This window comes from Mixophyes fleayi, chromosome 3 (genome assembly GCF_038048845.1).
Source record: "Mixophyes fleayi isolate aMixFle1 chromosome 3, aMixFle1.hap1, whole genome shotgun sequence".
NCBI lineage: Eukaryota > Metazoa > Chordata > Amphibia > Anura > Limnodynastidae > Mixophyes > Mixophyes fleayi.
In genome coordinates this window covers 209,488,507-209,505,636 of record NC_134404.1, presented here as the reverse complement: position 1 = coordinate 209,505,636, position 17,130 = coordinate 209,488,507, and the positions used below count along the sequence as shown (strand labels likewise).

Below are 17,130 nucleotides of genomic sequence, written 5' to 3'. Positions count from 1 at the left end.
AGTACCGTGATAGTGATGACTCATAGAGGATACAGAAACAAATTTCACAATGTTTTATAAACGTCTAGTTTGACAATTAATGTTCATTATTACTGTTACTACAGTAATATTGTGCATTATTATCGTTAGAATGGTAATGTTTAACGCTGATTTCAGCTCACTTTTCAGGGAGTCACGACCAGAATTCCGGGTTAAAATTACTGTATTATCAGTAAGAGCGCAGACCATGTTATTTTCAGCAGTAACGCAGCCAATTGAATTCCCCCCAATATCTGTCAGCATATGTGTTATTAATTAATTAACCAGAGATTAAAAATGTTTTGATAAACACCAAATAATAGTTTACATTTCTGGGGATTAAACTACTTGTATGTTGATTTTGCAACATTGTATTTTTTTTTAAATACATCCAATGTTTATTAACTATTATTTACAGCCAATCAATAAATTAGAGGTTGTATTTTGAAAACATGAATGAAGAATACCAATATAATAAGATTAGGCCACTGTAGAAGCTGGTTCAGCGGTCACAGGACTGATTGGAAATTTCCCATTATCATAATTTACATATACCCTATCTAACTGTGCAAAATGTTCCTACCCGCTATAAAAATTGCAAATACATTGTAATACATTGTACTATGTTGTTACTACAATATACTACATTGTGCCTTACTCTTACTATTTGTTATTTTTTTCACCATACATGAAAATGTTTTAAGGGTGTTGACTTATATAAACAAGTAAACATTGTAATTTGCTGGAAATAAAATCAGATATTAGAAGGTCGCGCAGTAGGAATGTATAAACACATCTGTTTAATTATCCCATGCAACATATCTAAGCTGATTTGGCTTTTTTAATGAATAGTTTGGTACTGAAGCGGTCATGTAACCTCAATAAACAGTCAAAACTGGTCTTAGTTTTTCCATTTGTTTACAGAACACAGGGAAATCAGATTTGCAGCTGTTTTCATTTTCTTGGTGGAACAAAATATTTTGGAGAGCATAGCAATTACACACAATTGTCAAAGGAATTGTGTATGGATAAGCATCTGTTTTAGCTGGCATTTACTGTATAGAACAGGAAATAATACTAATTGCAATTATTTAGACTTACAGAAAATACATTACCAGTAAACACCCTGACATGTATATGAACAAATAACTTGACAGACATAACTTCCTGTGACTGAAATTTTCGTCTACGTACTTTAATGGTATAACATCATCGGACAGCTTTCTTTTAAACCATGCATATGCTTTCAGCAAGGACTGCAAAACTAGAGTGTTAAACTGGTCTAACTTTTATTGGTTTATTTATGTGTCCATCCATCCAAGCATCTTAACCTGACAACTAAAAAATCAGGGGCACCTTCTTATGAGAGAGGAAAGTCCATTCTTTCAAATGAGGTGCCCCATTAATAGGTTTTTTTTTATGGTGGTCATGTGTGATCACCAGACAATCATCATCATCATCATCATCATTTATTTATATAGCGCCACTAATTCCGCAGCGCTGTACAGAGAACTCATTCACATCAGTCCCTGCCCCATTGGAGCTTACTGTCTAAATTCCCTAAATTCCATGTAGCACACAAATACTCGATAGCTTATTGGTACACTGAAATTTAAAGTTGATATTTGTGTGCTACATGAAAAAACAATATTTAACTTATGTGCAAAACAGAAAACTAATTTTCACCCTTTGCATTGTAACATGGTTTTTGTCCAGGAGACTTAAATAAGAAACTTCTTAATTTAAGTTCCTTAATGAATCAGGCCCCTTGTCTTTACATTTTAATTCAGCCATAAAAAGGTTCTGCCTAAGTCAGGGAGATATGTGGAGGATCCAGTCTCCTATAGGCTGATATCATTATTAAACTTTGACTACAAAATCCTAATTAAAATTATAGATTAAAGATTAAAAATGATCTTACCTAATATTATTCACAGAGATAAAGTGGTTTCATTTGGGTCAGAAATTCTGTCACAAACATTAGAAATATAATAACAGTAATTCAATATTTAGACTCGTCCAGGGACTGGAGCCCCAGTTTACTTTTATTGTTGGATGTTGAAAATACTTTTAATCCAATCACTTGGAACCATTTATTTGAGACACCGATTTGTGTTCAAGGCCAAGCTCACATTAACCATGCATACCTTCTACTCTAATTCTCAATATCAGATAATTTCAAATGGACATATATCATCATCATCACCATTTATTTATATAGCTAATTCTGCAGCGCAGTACAGAGAACTCACTTACATCAGTCCCTGCCCCATTGAGGCTTACAGTCTAAATTCCCTAACACATACACACAGACAGACACACAGACTAGGATCAATTTGTTAGCAGCCAATTAACCTACTAGTATGTTATTGGAATGGGGGAGGAAACCGGAGCACCCGGAGGAAACCCACGCAAACACTGGGAGAACATATAAACTCCTCACAGATAAGACCATGGTCAGGAATTGAACTCATTACCCCATTGCTTTAAGGCAAAAGAGCTAACAACTTAGCCACCGTGCTGCCAATCCAATCCTTTAACAATTTACAGGTACCAGGCAAGGCTGCCCATCTGCTATTTGAGTGAGCCCTGGAATAACTAGCTATTGCCCTCAGATGTAACACAAACTATTCAGGAATATTTGTTTGGAAACATGAAAACTAACTAGCATTATTTGCAGACGACATGATACTAATGGTCTCAAGCCCTGAGGTGCCTTTTCCAGCAATAGTTGATCTGATGACTACATTTTCAGGCTATAAGATAAATTTCAACAAGTCGGAAGTTTTGATAATTCAAAATTATGGCAAAATTAAACCTGTCACATGCATCAAGGTCTCTCTGGTAGTGTCTTCCCCAGCAGATTTGTATAATTTTTTTGATACAACAGTGAAGTGGTTGCATTCATCCAGATTGCAATAGTCTAATCTTAAAGTATTAAACAGAGTTTATGTATCCCAATCCCAGTGACAGTATTATGTAAGAAGAGTCTGTATATTGTCCAAAATGTAAAACTACCCTAGCCTTCCTTGGTTCCTAACATTTGGGCATGTCGGAAAATAGTCAAGATTAAAGACCGTTTATAATAGGCGTCATTACTACAGCTAAGAGAGTAATTCTTCACAATTGGATTATTCCAATTTCTCACCCATTTCTAGTTGATAAGACCGAGCTCATGGAAACCTCATATTTCGACATACGGGCACTCTTCCCAGACATTGAGAAAGGAGTTCTTAAATTCTACACTAAATGGGACCCTTATATAGGGAGCTTGGAAGAAGACCTCAGAAATGGTAAAATGAAAATGTTTGAATCCACCACTTGGTAATTACACAGACATTTTGGTGAGAATTAAACCACTGCATTTCTGATATATAGTTAAGGGGTAGCTTTAATGTATGTCCTCTCCTCCCCCCCACCCCCTCTCCCATACACATATGCACTCCGTGGCGATGCCCCAACCGTGTGCCGCTTATTTTACATTTTCCTCCTCCCAGTTAAATTCCCCAACCCTTATCTTTTCAGGTTTGATAAAATAATAATTGATATAACTTTAGCTATACTAAATCAAAAATTGTAAATGCAATATAATAGCTTAATTTTTCTTGTGACTTGTGTAATATTGTTATACTGGTAATGTACTTTATATCTGCTGTACTCTGATCATTTGTTTGTATTTCGTTGTTTGCTTTGTTATTCAACCCTGTTTCTTATTTAAAAATGTAATAAAACAGATTTTCAAAAACAGAAACACATAAAAAGCAAAATTATTTTCAAGTGACGGTTCTGAAAAACCACATGTGGAATCCTCCATTTTGCTGTTTTGGAAAGGTGGATTCATGCCAAAGCAAGAACCACAAAGTATTTCTGGGTGGTGTTTAGAAGCAAAAATACACACATTTGCATGTAGTTCACTTTCTTGCAATTTCATTGGCCATTTTGGGTAGATTTTTTTGCTGAGATCAATTATACTCAAACTAATTGTATTTTCTGAAAAACAAAGTTGTCTGAAAAAAACAGGGTATAATTTGAGTGCTGTATTGCATAAACAAATTACTGATATTGATGTTGGGGTCTCACCATCCCAAAAAGTGTGAAAAGAGGCACAGTGGCGAACTGGCTGTGCCCAAAATCCTTTCCTAAAATGTGGTAGTTTGTGATGGTGTTCACTGACTTTTTTTTATTATTGCTATTGTTTTATATATCTTTTTTTACTTCTTACCAACAATCAGGGACAAATCGTGTTTCCTAACTACTCTGTTTCCTCTCTCTACATAATGTAAATATATATAGTATATTTTGTATATCTATCTATATATATATATATATATATATATATATATATATATATATATCCTCAGCCATGTTTACTTTTCTCTAAGGCTTATTTTTCTAAGCACTACTATATTCTTTCACATGCCCATGAACCAGCCCCCATATTAAACATTCCCCTGCTTACATTGGGGATCAGTCTCCTGCCATGACTAGCTATGCACCATATCTTTCAGCCTAGAGCAGGAGAGAGCTGTGCCAGTCACAACAGGCTACTGCTATAAGCATTAGTACATTTTATAAGGTGGCTGGAAGGGCTGGCCACTGTGAAGGCCAAAATGCCAGTTCAAGCCCCTATAGCTTGGGTGAACCAGACCAGGGCTTCATTCCCCCCTCCAACTATGCCATCACAACTGTGGGTGCAGAGTGGGCTGTTGTGTGGTACCACTTACTTATGGGTCTGTTTGCACTGCACACCCTGCGCACATGGTGTATATGCCTCTGCTCAGATCTAACAATATTCTTCTCTCAGTGTAGGTGGGTTGACAGGTGCTGTTTCACTTTCCGAATTCCTCAATATTCTCTCCAGAGAGCAGGGGCATTTGACCAAGCATAGGGATTGGGGTGAATAGTGCATGCGCAGTGAAGTGCTGAATAGGACTTCACGGTGCAGGAGGGGTTGCCGAAAACCCCAGCACTGGCCCCAAATACAGTGTAGTCTGTAGTGTGCACTGTCAGCTATGGCTAAAGCTAGGATATATTAACTAGATTTATGCTAACATTAGGGAGACCTGAAACTGACTCCCTGGTTAAAAAAACCCCAATTTAAATTACATTTAAAAAGGTAAATAATTACACTTGTGAGTAAATAAATAAATTGAACTAAAACATATATCTTTATTTCTAGGTCCTATAATTCATTCATAACTTACATAAAGCAGGGCCATCTTAACAATGTTGTGGGCCCCCCTACCTACACAACCAAAATTCAGATTCCCAGCTATAATTACAGAAGAGAATAACATAACAGAATATATATATATATATATATATATATATATATATATATCTATCTTAGTTTATGTTTCTTTGAATCCTCCATATAGTTGAGATCGGCGCAACACACTAAGAAATAGGATAGCCCGAGTGAACAACACAACTAAGGGGTTAACCCCACCCCTCACAAATCCATGCAAACAAAATTATAATCGGTGCTCAAAAAGGGTGACAGTGGCAAAATAAGTGACAAACAAACAGTCATGTCATAATATTGTGCTGGAAAGTCCTCTATGCATCCATGGTATGGATAATACTGATAATAATGTGTCTGACCATATTTTCTACACAACCTTCTGGTGATGATGATTCGGTCATCTGGATCAGTACAGTTAGATGACCTAATTACCTCATGGAGAAGATCATATGTGTGGTCGATTCCTATCCCTGGTGGCAGGGCCGGATTTACCGCTAGGCAACCTAGGCACCTGCCTAGGGCCTAGCGGTTCTCGGGGGGCCCAGCTGGGGGGGGCAAGAGGAAAAAAAAAATTGGCCCCTCCCCCGACTCGCGGCACCGCGGGGGGGGGGGGGGCGAGTCGGGTGATGGGGGGTAGGGTTCCGCGAGACTGGGGAGGGGCTACTGTGTAGGCTGGTCTCCACCCTCCCTCCTCTGTGCAGCCTGATGTGTGTCACATGGGACATCCCATGTGTGAAGGGGGGGCGTGTGGGGGGCTGGGGGGGTCATGTGGGGGCCAAACCAATAAGTTGCCTAGGGCACCATGAGGTCTAAATCCGGCTCTGCCTGGTGGTGCTGCAGCCTCCCGGCCGTTCAATCACTGGTGTCTCACTCGTGGCTCACACTCCTCAGCTGACCTTCCTGTATACACAAGTCAGCTGATTCTGTGCTCACGTCTCATTGGTGGCTGCAGTAAATGTCAACTCCTTATGGGCAATATCAGCAAAGGAAAGGCGATCATCAAGAAAATTAAACTGTAAGAAATGGCTTGTAAATCAATAAGTGGACACAGAGGAGGGGAATGGGGAGGGAGCAGGATCGCCACGTGATCGCAAAAAGGTACGTTTTTTTCAGGATTATTTTTGTCCAATTACAAGCCCTGCCTATGGGGCCCCCTTGCCCGTGGGGCCCCCGGGCACTTGCCCATCGTGCCCAATAGAAAAGACGGCCCTGACATAAAGTACAATTTGGTATCCCTAAACTCAGGGGAACAAAAGATATAAATTTTGGGGTCAATTTCTTATTTTGCACTAATTAGCTAAAAGTATTTATGCAGTGAATCATTTAAATATACTACTTATTTTGCAAGATTTTCTTAATATAATGTACTTAAAATAAAAAAAGTATTTATTATAGGCTACTAAAAGAAACCCTTATCTGTCCCAAAAAGGCATTGTGACATTTACTACAGTACATAAAGCAGTTAAAAATCCCATGAAGGGATCAATGTACATTTAAATGTATAATTGTGTTGAAAATAAGATGGATTCCAATGCTGAGACTCTTATGTTAATCATATTTCTAAAATCAAATCCAGAACTGAAATGCAAATGTGTTGAATAAAGACTGATAAAATATTTGTGAGAGGGCTAGATTTTGGCACCGTAATCCATAATTCTTGGAAACCAAATTACTATGGAATCTGAAAAATGACTTATAATGGGAGGGATATTCATTCTGTACTATTCAGATGTGTATGTCTATTGTTCAGGCAGATCTTATTTGCATTTGGAATGTAAGTATTGTCTAAAAATGTTATTTATACTCTTGTAAGTACAGTAAATACATTATTTATCTATTGCTCTAGTGGAAATTCTTACTGTCTTACTCCGCCCATTAATTCCCACATTTACAAATAACATACCACTCATGCACAGATGTTCAGTAGCATCTACAGATGTTTCAAATAAATTGCACATTTAGCAAACAAGTACAGTGTTCTGTACCTGTTTTTATGTTATAAATATATTTTTATGTTTTCAATATGCACGAAAATAGAGATATAGGTAAATTTGAATTTCTTTTTTCTTGTTCAAATGAAATCTTGGTTGTTAACTCACTAAACATTTATCCACTTCGCACATATTGTAAAGCTGGTATATAGCCTCACTCAACAGTGTGCAAATGTGGTACTTCCAGAGGATAACGCAAGTGACCTAATCTGTGACCAGAGTCAATAATCTAGAGTCTTATAAATAAGGCATATCTCTGTTTGCAAAAAGTACAAGAATCCCTTCTTCCATATGGTTCACTGCTATTGCAGTTGATTATATAGATCATTAGTAACAAAAAGATAATGGAATATATTCATAAATAATATTGACAGAAAATATATAATATACCCTATTTTTAGGGATTTCATGTTGTCTAATTCTTAAACTGAAGCTTCAACCTTCCAAAATGATGTGTCAATATAACCTATTAATGAATGAAGAATGAATGAGCGTCATTACTCTACTTAAGCTTTTGCCCACAGATGAAAATGATCAGTCTCTTGATCATCAACCATCTTTTTTCTTATTTAAACCTCACCAACTCCCCCTTTCTCTCTCAGATCACTATATCTCTCATACAATCTCTTAATTCCATTTCATTCTCCACTTCCCCAGACCTCTAGCATGCACCAAAATGTAAATTCCATCAAAATGCAACACCTCACTCTTACCTCACTCTTACAGTAACTGCAAACTGTAAGCAATCACTCATATCTGGTTTAGACCAAATAACCCCTTCCACTCTTTGTGAACTTGTTACCTCCAAAATGCTCCTAGTCTGCTTAACACTATTATAGGAAGTATCACTCCTTATCCAATTATTTGTCCAACAGTACAGACACAGAACAGTGATCTTACTGCTCATGAACTTGCAGGTTACTTCAAGGACATAATTGGCAACTTCCATCAGGGGATCTCTACAATCTTCAAAGAACACTTTTCCTGTCTGCAAAGTCACTACTGTATCCTCTCCATATTTAATCCCATCACTGGGAATGAAATCTACCCTACTATCTTTCCTTTTGATCCTATACCCTCACATCATGTTTGCTCTTTCATTAGCTCTGACTTAAATCTTTAATTTCTTTCTCGTCTAGAATTTGTATATTTTTTTAAGCATACATTACTTGCTCCTATTCTTATGAATCTATCTTGATCAATCATTTCCCTCAAGCTATTGACCTGTGTCTAAACGTTCTTCTGATTTGAAACTGATTGAACTCCCAATGTATATTGACCTACTCTTCTATGCTAACTCTCTGGTGAACCCCCTTCAATCTGAATCAATACAGTATATTCCACTGAAATAGCTTGCTAAAGTTTCTAATGATCCTCTGGCTGCTAAGCATGAGGGTCATTACTAACTATTAATTATTCTGTATTTTTCTGCTGCATTCTTACCCTATAAAAATAGGTATATAGATGTATCTCTTATGCAGATTCTAAACCCTCCCAATCCTTCCAGTTGGGAGATCCCAAATTTTTGTACTATGACCCCTTCTGTTCTCTCTATACTTTTGCCCCAAAAAACACAATCAGCAGATTTGCTTTCATTTACAGATCTGTGCTTATGACACCCAACTCTATACGTCCTCCCACTATATCTCTACTGCTCTATTAATACCAGTGACTGTTTCTTAGGTGTCTCCTCTGTCATGTTCTCTCTCTACCTAAAACAAAATCTGTTCAGTTCTTGTAACTAACATCCTCACACCCAATTGAAACTCCTCACCCTCACTTACAAAGCCCTCAGCCACTCCTCCAAACTCATCTCACACCACTCTTCCTCCTGTCTTTTCTGCTCTGCCTATTACCAGCTCATCAACTCCCAATGACAGCCTCATCACACAACCACCTCCAAGACTTCTCCTGTGCAGCTTGCCGCCCATGAAATACCCTTCCCACATCCAATCAGACTCTCAACTAGCCTCCAGTGTTTAAACTCTTTTTAAAAAATCCACTGTTCATCAAAGTCTACCAGTTGTACACCTTAATCCACTATTTCTGGCCCAGCTGTCCACATGCTCAATTTGTGTCAAACCTCTTTTGTCAGCCTCCCCCCTCCCCATTAGATTGCAGGGCCCCCTGTTTTCTTGCCCCTGTACATCCTTTTAACTTGCCTTTTGCATTTTTGTTACAACACTTGTTATTTACCTTGCCTGTTACCTTTCTTTATACAGTATTATGCTTCTTGACTGTCCAGTACTTAGCCTGTTGGTCTTCTACATCTTTAGAATATGCTCTACTTTGCCACCACACAGCACTTCAGATTTTGTGGCACCTTATAAATAAACTATAATACTAATCAGAACTCTTTGTGTGAGCCACATAACCATTACTACTACTGACTTTACCTTCACTCCTCACATTCAATTCCTTGCAAAGCCATGTCATATCCACTTGACTGCCAGGCTGAGTGTCCCTATTAATCATTTTACGAATGCTGCCACTCTTTGCCACTCTTATTATAGTGATTGTCTGTTTTTTTCCTGGGTACAATTTTAAATTCTGGTTCTTAATTACATACCCATCCACAATGCTGCACCCTCCTCCATTTATTATACTAATCTCTAGTTACCACCCAATCTTTTCTTGCCTTATCACCACCTCTAACTCACATCTCCAAGACTTACTCATACTCTAAAATACACTATATCCTATAAACAGGCAAACTTCCAACATTTAAGCTTTAAGCACACCCTGAAAAAAATCTCTTCAGGGACACAAATTAAATTTCCTAAGTACCCTATTACGTGTCAGACAATGATTTACATTTATGTCTGGTTGCTATGAGTTACTACACATTTGGACTCCTAGGGGCAGATTAAATTCCCTGCGTTGTTCTACAGAATGGTAATTTCATTAGTACGGTAATTTCAATGCTGATTTTTGGGGAAAAAAGCGAGCCAGCAGTCATATTATTGTTGTTTTGTAAAAAAAAACAAAAAAAAACACTTTTCTCTTTAAAGTTGCTGTAGGAGTTGTTATAAAATCTGTTATAAAAATAATGCATGCCATAAAAAATGCATGACTAAACAAACACCATATAAAAATGCCATTACACAATTTAAAATGATCTGTTGGAAAAAACAGTCGGATTCAATAAAAAAAGTGTCTTTGAATTTTGAAAATGTAATCTTTCAAAGACTAATGACGGAATAGGCTGTTTAACAGTTGTCACGCTGTCTGTCTCTGATGATGCAAAGCATGTGTGAGAGGATTCTGAAGCTTATTCCAAACTAGGCTAGGGCTAAGATATGGAGAGGCTATAATACAAACATAACATAATCATCCAACAAGAAAATATGTGGAAAACAATTCACACAAGAAAAGCCACGTCAATCATTTTTTGACCCATTTAAACATTTCTGCTACCATTAAATTTGTGACATGTCAGTGACAAGTAGCCCTTCCATTTTTGTTTCTATAGCAGATATAATTTCATTTAAAAATAAAATAAATATAAAATGGCATCTTACCACCATCTAAACTATAAACAAGCTGTGGATGTTTTGTATGTTAAATAGCAGATAAGCTTACAAGACAAATTCATGGAACAAAGCTCATGCATAAGTCACACATGGCTAAAAATGGTTCTTTACTGCATGACATCCTATTTCTAGGTTAATGGTATGCCAAGGCTGCAGACACTGATCCCGTCTTTTAGAAATAGCCATGTTAGAAGCGCTTCACAATATAGGCAATTGCAAATAGTATTAATTTGCTTTTGTACTTCATCTCATAACTGTTTATCTCAAGCTTGTCAAATACCTAATAACTGCACATAATGTATAATATATAGTAATACAACTTTTTATTTGTACTCTATACTAAAAAATGTCAGTAGCGTTTAGAGCTCATCTTGTATAAAGCCACAAACATATTTGGTTACTTTTCATACCTCTTGACCCAAAATTGAAGAGGAGAGGTCTAAAAAAGTGGTGGGCATAACTTGATAATAGCATTCATCAAGTGGGCGGGTCAAGGCATATGAGGACACTATTTGTATCATCATGCCTATTCAGTGTTCCCCCTAGTGGCCAGTTCTTGAAGACACAATTTGCTTGAGTGCTTGAAGACACAATTTGCTTTATCACTGCCTTTCCTTGTCCACCAAGTAAGAATGTAGTGTTCGAAAGGTAAAGAATTGCCTGTTCTATCAGGAGATCTCCCCCCAAATGGAGAGTCTTCAGAGGAGACAACTATGACTCAAATACAGGATCCAGACAGGTTCTGGAGTCAAACCGTTACCTTGTAAGGTACCAGGTACCTTGCCCTTTTTTAAAAAAGGAGAGGGACACCTAGGTAAGTCAGCCCTGTCTGACTGTTATCACTTAGCTAGGTATGCTGCCCAGTTTTGAAGATGGCAGCCAGGGGTGGAACAGTGCATAACCGGGCAATGCCATTCTTGCCTACCAGGCCCCCACTCTGCTCTCAATAGAGCACAGTGGGGGCCTCTTCTGCGCATGTGATATCCGACACGTGCTCCTAGTGTGTCCAATGCACATACGCTGCTCAGAAGATGCCTCTGCATCAAAGGTCCATCAAATTGCATTTGGATCACCTGAGCACAGCTGCTTTTAGGGGTCATTCCACAGGTTTTCAATGGCATTAACGACTGAGCTCTGAGTGGCAAATCCCAAGACTTTGAACTTCTTTTTCTGAAGCCACTCCTTGGTTGACTTGGACATGTACTTGGAATCTATTTATTATGCCCTCTATCCTGACCAGTCCTAGCTAAATAAAGCAGCCCCAAAGCATGATGTTTCAAATTTGGTGTGGGGTTCTTTTGGTGATGAGCTGTGTTGTCTTTGCACTAAACATTTCTATTAAAACTATGGCCCAAAATTTCTCATCAGAACTCAAATAATTTTCCCACATGGTTTGAGGTGATTGAATGTATTTTTTTTACATAAATCAGACAGGATTGGAAATTCCTTTTTGTGTGAAATGGCTTCTTACTTGCCACCCTACCCCATAGTACAAACATGTACAGAACATGGGAGATTGTTGTCACATGCAGGGAGTGACCAGTTCCTTTCAGAAATTCCTGCAGCGCATTTAATGTTGCTGTAGGCCTCTTTGTGGTCTCCTTGAGGAGTTTCCTCCTTGTTTTGTCATCAACTTTGGAGGGATGTCCTGATCTTTGCAATGTCCTTGTTGTGCCACATTTTCTTCACCTATGGATGATAATCTGCACAATCTTCCATGTTACATGTAATGCCTTTTATTCCCCTATCCTGATCATTACCTTTCAGCAATGAGAACCCATAGATGTTTTGAAAGTTCCTTACAGGCTATAGCTATCCCAGTAGGATGTAACTGAGAAAAAATTCTAGAGGAATAGATGATTTTTATTTAAGGTTAACGACAATCACTTTAATTGCTGTCAAGTGTATGCTAATTACTTTTAAATATTATTTTGAATGTGATTGTATAGATCTGAATGCATCTACAGCCCCATTATAAAAGGGTATGTGCACTTATGCAATGTAGGATATTGTATTTTTTTTCACATCTTTTTCCTAACAACTGTCTATGGGGGAATTCAATTGTCTGTGCACTGTTACCGTTATTACAGTAATAGTGCACTTAAATACAGCTACTGCGGTAATAGTGCGGTTAAATACCGTTATTAGTTAGCTTCAACGCCGGCTTTTTGCTCGGCGCTACTTCGGGGGGACTGAATCCCTATTACATTTGTAACAATATATAAGGGTATGCAGACTTTTTATACTCACTGTACCTAAAAATTTGCATACAAAAAAACAGAAAAAGAAAAAGAAAAAAGTGGTAGCTTTTTTTCTATTAGCATAGTATGCTAATCCATGTTAAAAACATGTAAACATTTTCCAAACTTTTGATTGGTAAATGTGACTTTTCTGCAATTTTGCCACCTCCTGGGAACTACTTTGCATTCCAGTTTTGGTTTATGAAGAAACTAAAGATGTTTTTGAAAAATACAACTCGTATAAAAAAAGTTTGTGTGTTCTGCACAGCAAAATAAATAATGTTGTTGGAATGTGACCAGCCCAAAAAGTGCCAAAATTGTTTTTCCGAAAGTAGGCCAAAGGGAACCGTTCTCATCAACGTAGTTCATGTCGAAAAAACAAACAATCCCTATTAGATGATGATAACTGCTCTTTATGGAGCCTCGCCGCTAAATTATATTGTTTTCAACTGGCGGGTAGAGTCAATACTTGTTCAGTCACTCACATGTTTCTCATGCTTGTCATCATCATCATCATCAATTATTTACATAGCGCCACTAATTCCGCAGCGCTGTACAAAGAACTCATTCACATCAGTCCCTGCCCCATTGGAGTTTACAGTCTAAATTCCCTAACATACACACACAGACAGACAGACAGACAGAGAGATACTAGAGTCAATTTGTTAGCAGCCAATTAACCTACTGTTTTTGGAGTGTGTGAGGAAACCGGAGCACCCGGAGGAAACCCACGCAAACACAGGGAGAACATACAAACTCCTCACAGATAAGGCCATGGACGGAATCGAACTCATGACCCCAGTGCTGTGACGCTTTTTATTTATTTATTTAACAGTGTAAAGATAAATGCAATTACTGTACTAAACATACACGTGCAAACCATCAAACTGCCTCTCAAGGTGTAAGAGGCCAACACTGTATTGAAAATGTAACTTTAAGTATGGCACCAAAGTGCATTATTAAGTGCCACAAATGGACTTACGTTCAACTCTAAATGAGGCCATACATTTAACAGAAATATACGACAAATAAAATTAATAATGTTTCATTAAAATAGAGGAAACTAAGGATGGACTGTCAAAAAAGTCCTTTTGTTTGATTTATTGTGATGTGATTTTTTTGAAGATGCCTACATAAATACACATATACAGCATTTTCACATGCTGGATAATACACACATATATACGCATGCTGGATATAGCTTTTGATGAAAGTTTGATTTGGTAGTTTTAATGTCCTGATTTTATAATGAAAAAGGATAAGTATATAGAGACATGGAGGGAATGAAAAAAAGCCACGAAGAGCATGTAAGTAAACAACTCATGGTAAAATTAGATAACTATTGTTGTTCTATTTCAGTTCTGCTACACCTGTTTAAAAGGCCATTTTTTCCAACTGTTTGTCATGGCGCATACGTAATGTTGCTAAACATTTCTCAAGCAAGTTTGTTCACAGAAAAGTACCATTATTGTAGCATGAAATCACATGATCATAAACTGAGCCATCCCACACCATATTTCACCATCCTGAAGAATACAATGTATTGAAAACTTAGTTTGTGTTATAGGTTTGCGAAAAAATGTTTCTATAAAGCAATCTTGTCTAAGTCTGATTGATTTGGACAACTGAACCAATAGACCACGGTTTATTTATCTTCCAAGTTGAACTCATAAAAATACAAACATATGTCATATTATCCTAAAAATGTGAAAAATAAACAGACATAAAGGCTGTGCTAAATCCACAACATTTTAACCATACTACAATTATATAGGAGTATTACAACAATAAAAGACACCATTGTTAAATGAGGGAGGGCAGTGGAATTATTTAAGTGAACAATTAATTAATTATTTAGAAACGGGCACTATTATTTAAATTTTTTTATGGGACTGGGGAACTATTAATTATTTATGTAGTAACAGGAGCACTACTCTGACATTTATTATGGGGGCTATACTTGTAGTATACAGTTGATAATAAACACTTGAGTATATGTCCATACTAGTGTTTGTAGTGCTTGTAACACATTTTAACATTTTTCCCCAGTACCCACCGATCAGGTGAACCAGGAGGGACCCAGCTGTACTCAGTATTGGGTCGGTCATCTCTAGGTACCTGATCAATTTTCATATCCCCTGGGCCCAATGCTGAGTAACACTGAGCTTTAACAAGTGTTAAAACTGGATGTTTCTCATCTGTTTTTCCATGTACTCTGACCTAACCTGCATGCAGATATGATCCATCTGTGTGCATTGCAATCATTGAAGTTTTGAAGTTGGGCCTCATCGCACATGTGTCACATAAAAACATTATTGCAAAGCATGAACTACTATCAAATTTGACCTTCATTCATTCATTTAAACTATTCCAGTACCCAAATTCTGTAAATTTGTCAGTTATTTATATTTTTTTTAGTTCCTGGAAGTAAGGAGAATGCCTTTATTTCAAGTAACAAATCTTATCATTGCATCATTTTAATAATATTTATAGGGAAGCAAAGTCATTCACAAAATATCTCATCCAACAAAACCAGTTTTCATTTCTGTGGATCAGGTGCATAGTCTGAAACATCATATCTGTATTGAAGTGATGACATAGAACACCATCCACACTGGTTCAACCATCATCCAGTGCACAATGTTATCTCTTTATATATACAGTCCCACATATATGTATGGTCCAGAAAATACACTACAAATACAATGCTACACTACTGGTTCATAAATTACTTTAATGAAGCAGCATGTAACGATTTCTTACCATATAAAGGAAATAAAAAAACACAACATACACATATGTTATATGAAATTCAATGGATCTGAACTTAAAACCACCACGCTGGTATAATTTAAATTAATGTTCTAACACTGAAGGATTTGCAAAATAAAATGTAAGAATAATTAACTTTATAATCTGAAATAAGACATTTTCAATGGTGACTTCTATTAGCTATCTGTAAAGAAAGTATGTAAAGAACACTTGTCTATAAACTAGCCACGATCATCAAAATGCATCAAGAGATATGAAATGTACAGTAGTTTTAAGATTATGCATTCTGCATGCACACACAAACAGACACACACCACATGAAACTTTACCTCTCTGTTGAGCCACGATGTACTCGCTGAGCATCAAAGTTAGGAAAACTGTAAGCAAAGTTTTGTGTGCCATGATCAGCTGATAAATGTTGAGCATTTTGTGGAAGGAAAGACAGCGAGGAGACACTTCTCCTCTCTTTGCCTTCCTATTCCTCTCTGACTGCAGCTGTGTGCCAGACACAGAAACTCCAACTAAGATTTCAGGCTAAAGTTAGACAGTTTGAAAAATACTCCTCCTTCTTTCTCCCACTGAGGCACTAAGGGGCAGTTCATTTTTATATTTGTACAATCCAGACACCTGGGCTATGTTGGCTTATTTGCAGTTTATCTACTAGTGGTGATTCTGGTAAATTATCGTCCATTAACCTTGATAAGGATTTATAATCATGAGCTTAAATTAATTATTTTTATACAAATAGATGCAGTATGTAAAGTCATACAAAATGGGTGTATGTGAGTTGCATGTTTGCATGTTTTCACATTGCAGCTTTATTACACAAGTAAAATGAGATGATGATATTGACAAATATACATGTTGATCTTAATTTATTATAATCTATGCCAGGGTCAGAAGAGTTTGGAATTAGATTCAGACAACTCTTGAATTCCACAGGTTCAGTACCCTGGCAAATATTTGCACAATATTTTGAAATACATGCCTACTCTCTCGGGATGCTTGGGAGGCTTCCAAATTTCAGGGAGTCCTCCCTGCCCTCATTGAAGAGCAAGCACTCTTCCCAATCCCAGATGGAGGTGGGGCTTAATGGTGCAACTTTCTTCATTATGCCCTGCCCCATCACACAATGCAGCCAATTGTGAGAAGGGTGGGGGCAAGTTTGGATTTTAATAAATTGCAACTTTACTTTTCACTTGTGAAATGATTGATTACTCCAACTAAATGTATTTTTAACTAATATCCCCCTATTCCAAAGTATTAAAACTGCAACAGCGACATACATGACCACCCAGGATGCAAGGCTGTGGGGGGCGAAACAACTGCTC

The 17,130-nt window shown here is 37.2% G+C and overlaps 1 protein-coding gene across 4 annotated transcripts in view; it reads right to left on the bottom strand.

Moving 5' to 3' along the window:
- Positions 1-16,295, bottom strand: part of LAMA2 (laminin subunit alpha 2) — a 711,555-nt gene extending 695,260 nt beyond the window's left edge. For 3 of the 4 annotated variants that reach the window (XM_075203052.1, XM_075203054.1, XM_075203056.1), the window contains exon 1: positions 16,129-16,294. In XM_075203052.1, coding sequence (XP_075059153.1) covers positions 16,129-16,225 — 97 coding nt within the window. In that variant the 5' untranslated portion in view covers positions 16,226-16,294. Of the gene's footprint in view, positions 1-16,128 lie in introns of all 4 variants that reach the window. The other variant, XM_075203053.1, reaches the window with a different exon arrangement.
- Positions 16,296-17,130: the final 835 nt, after the last annotated feature.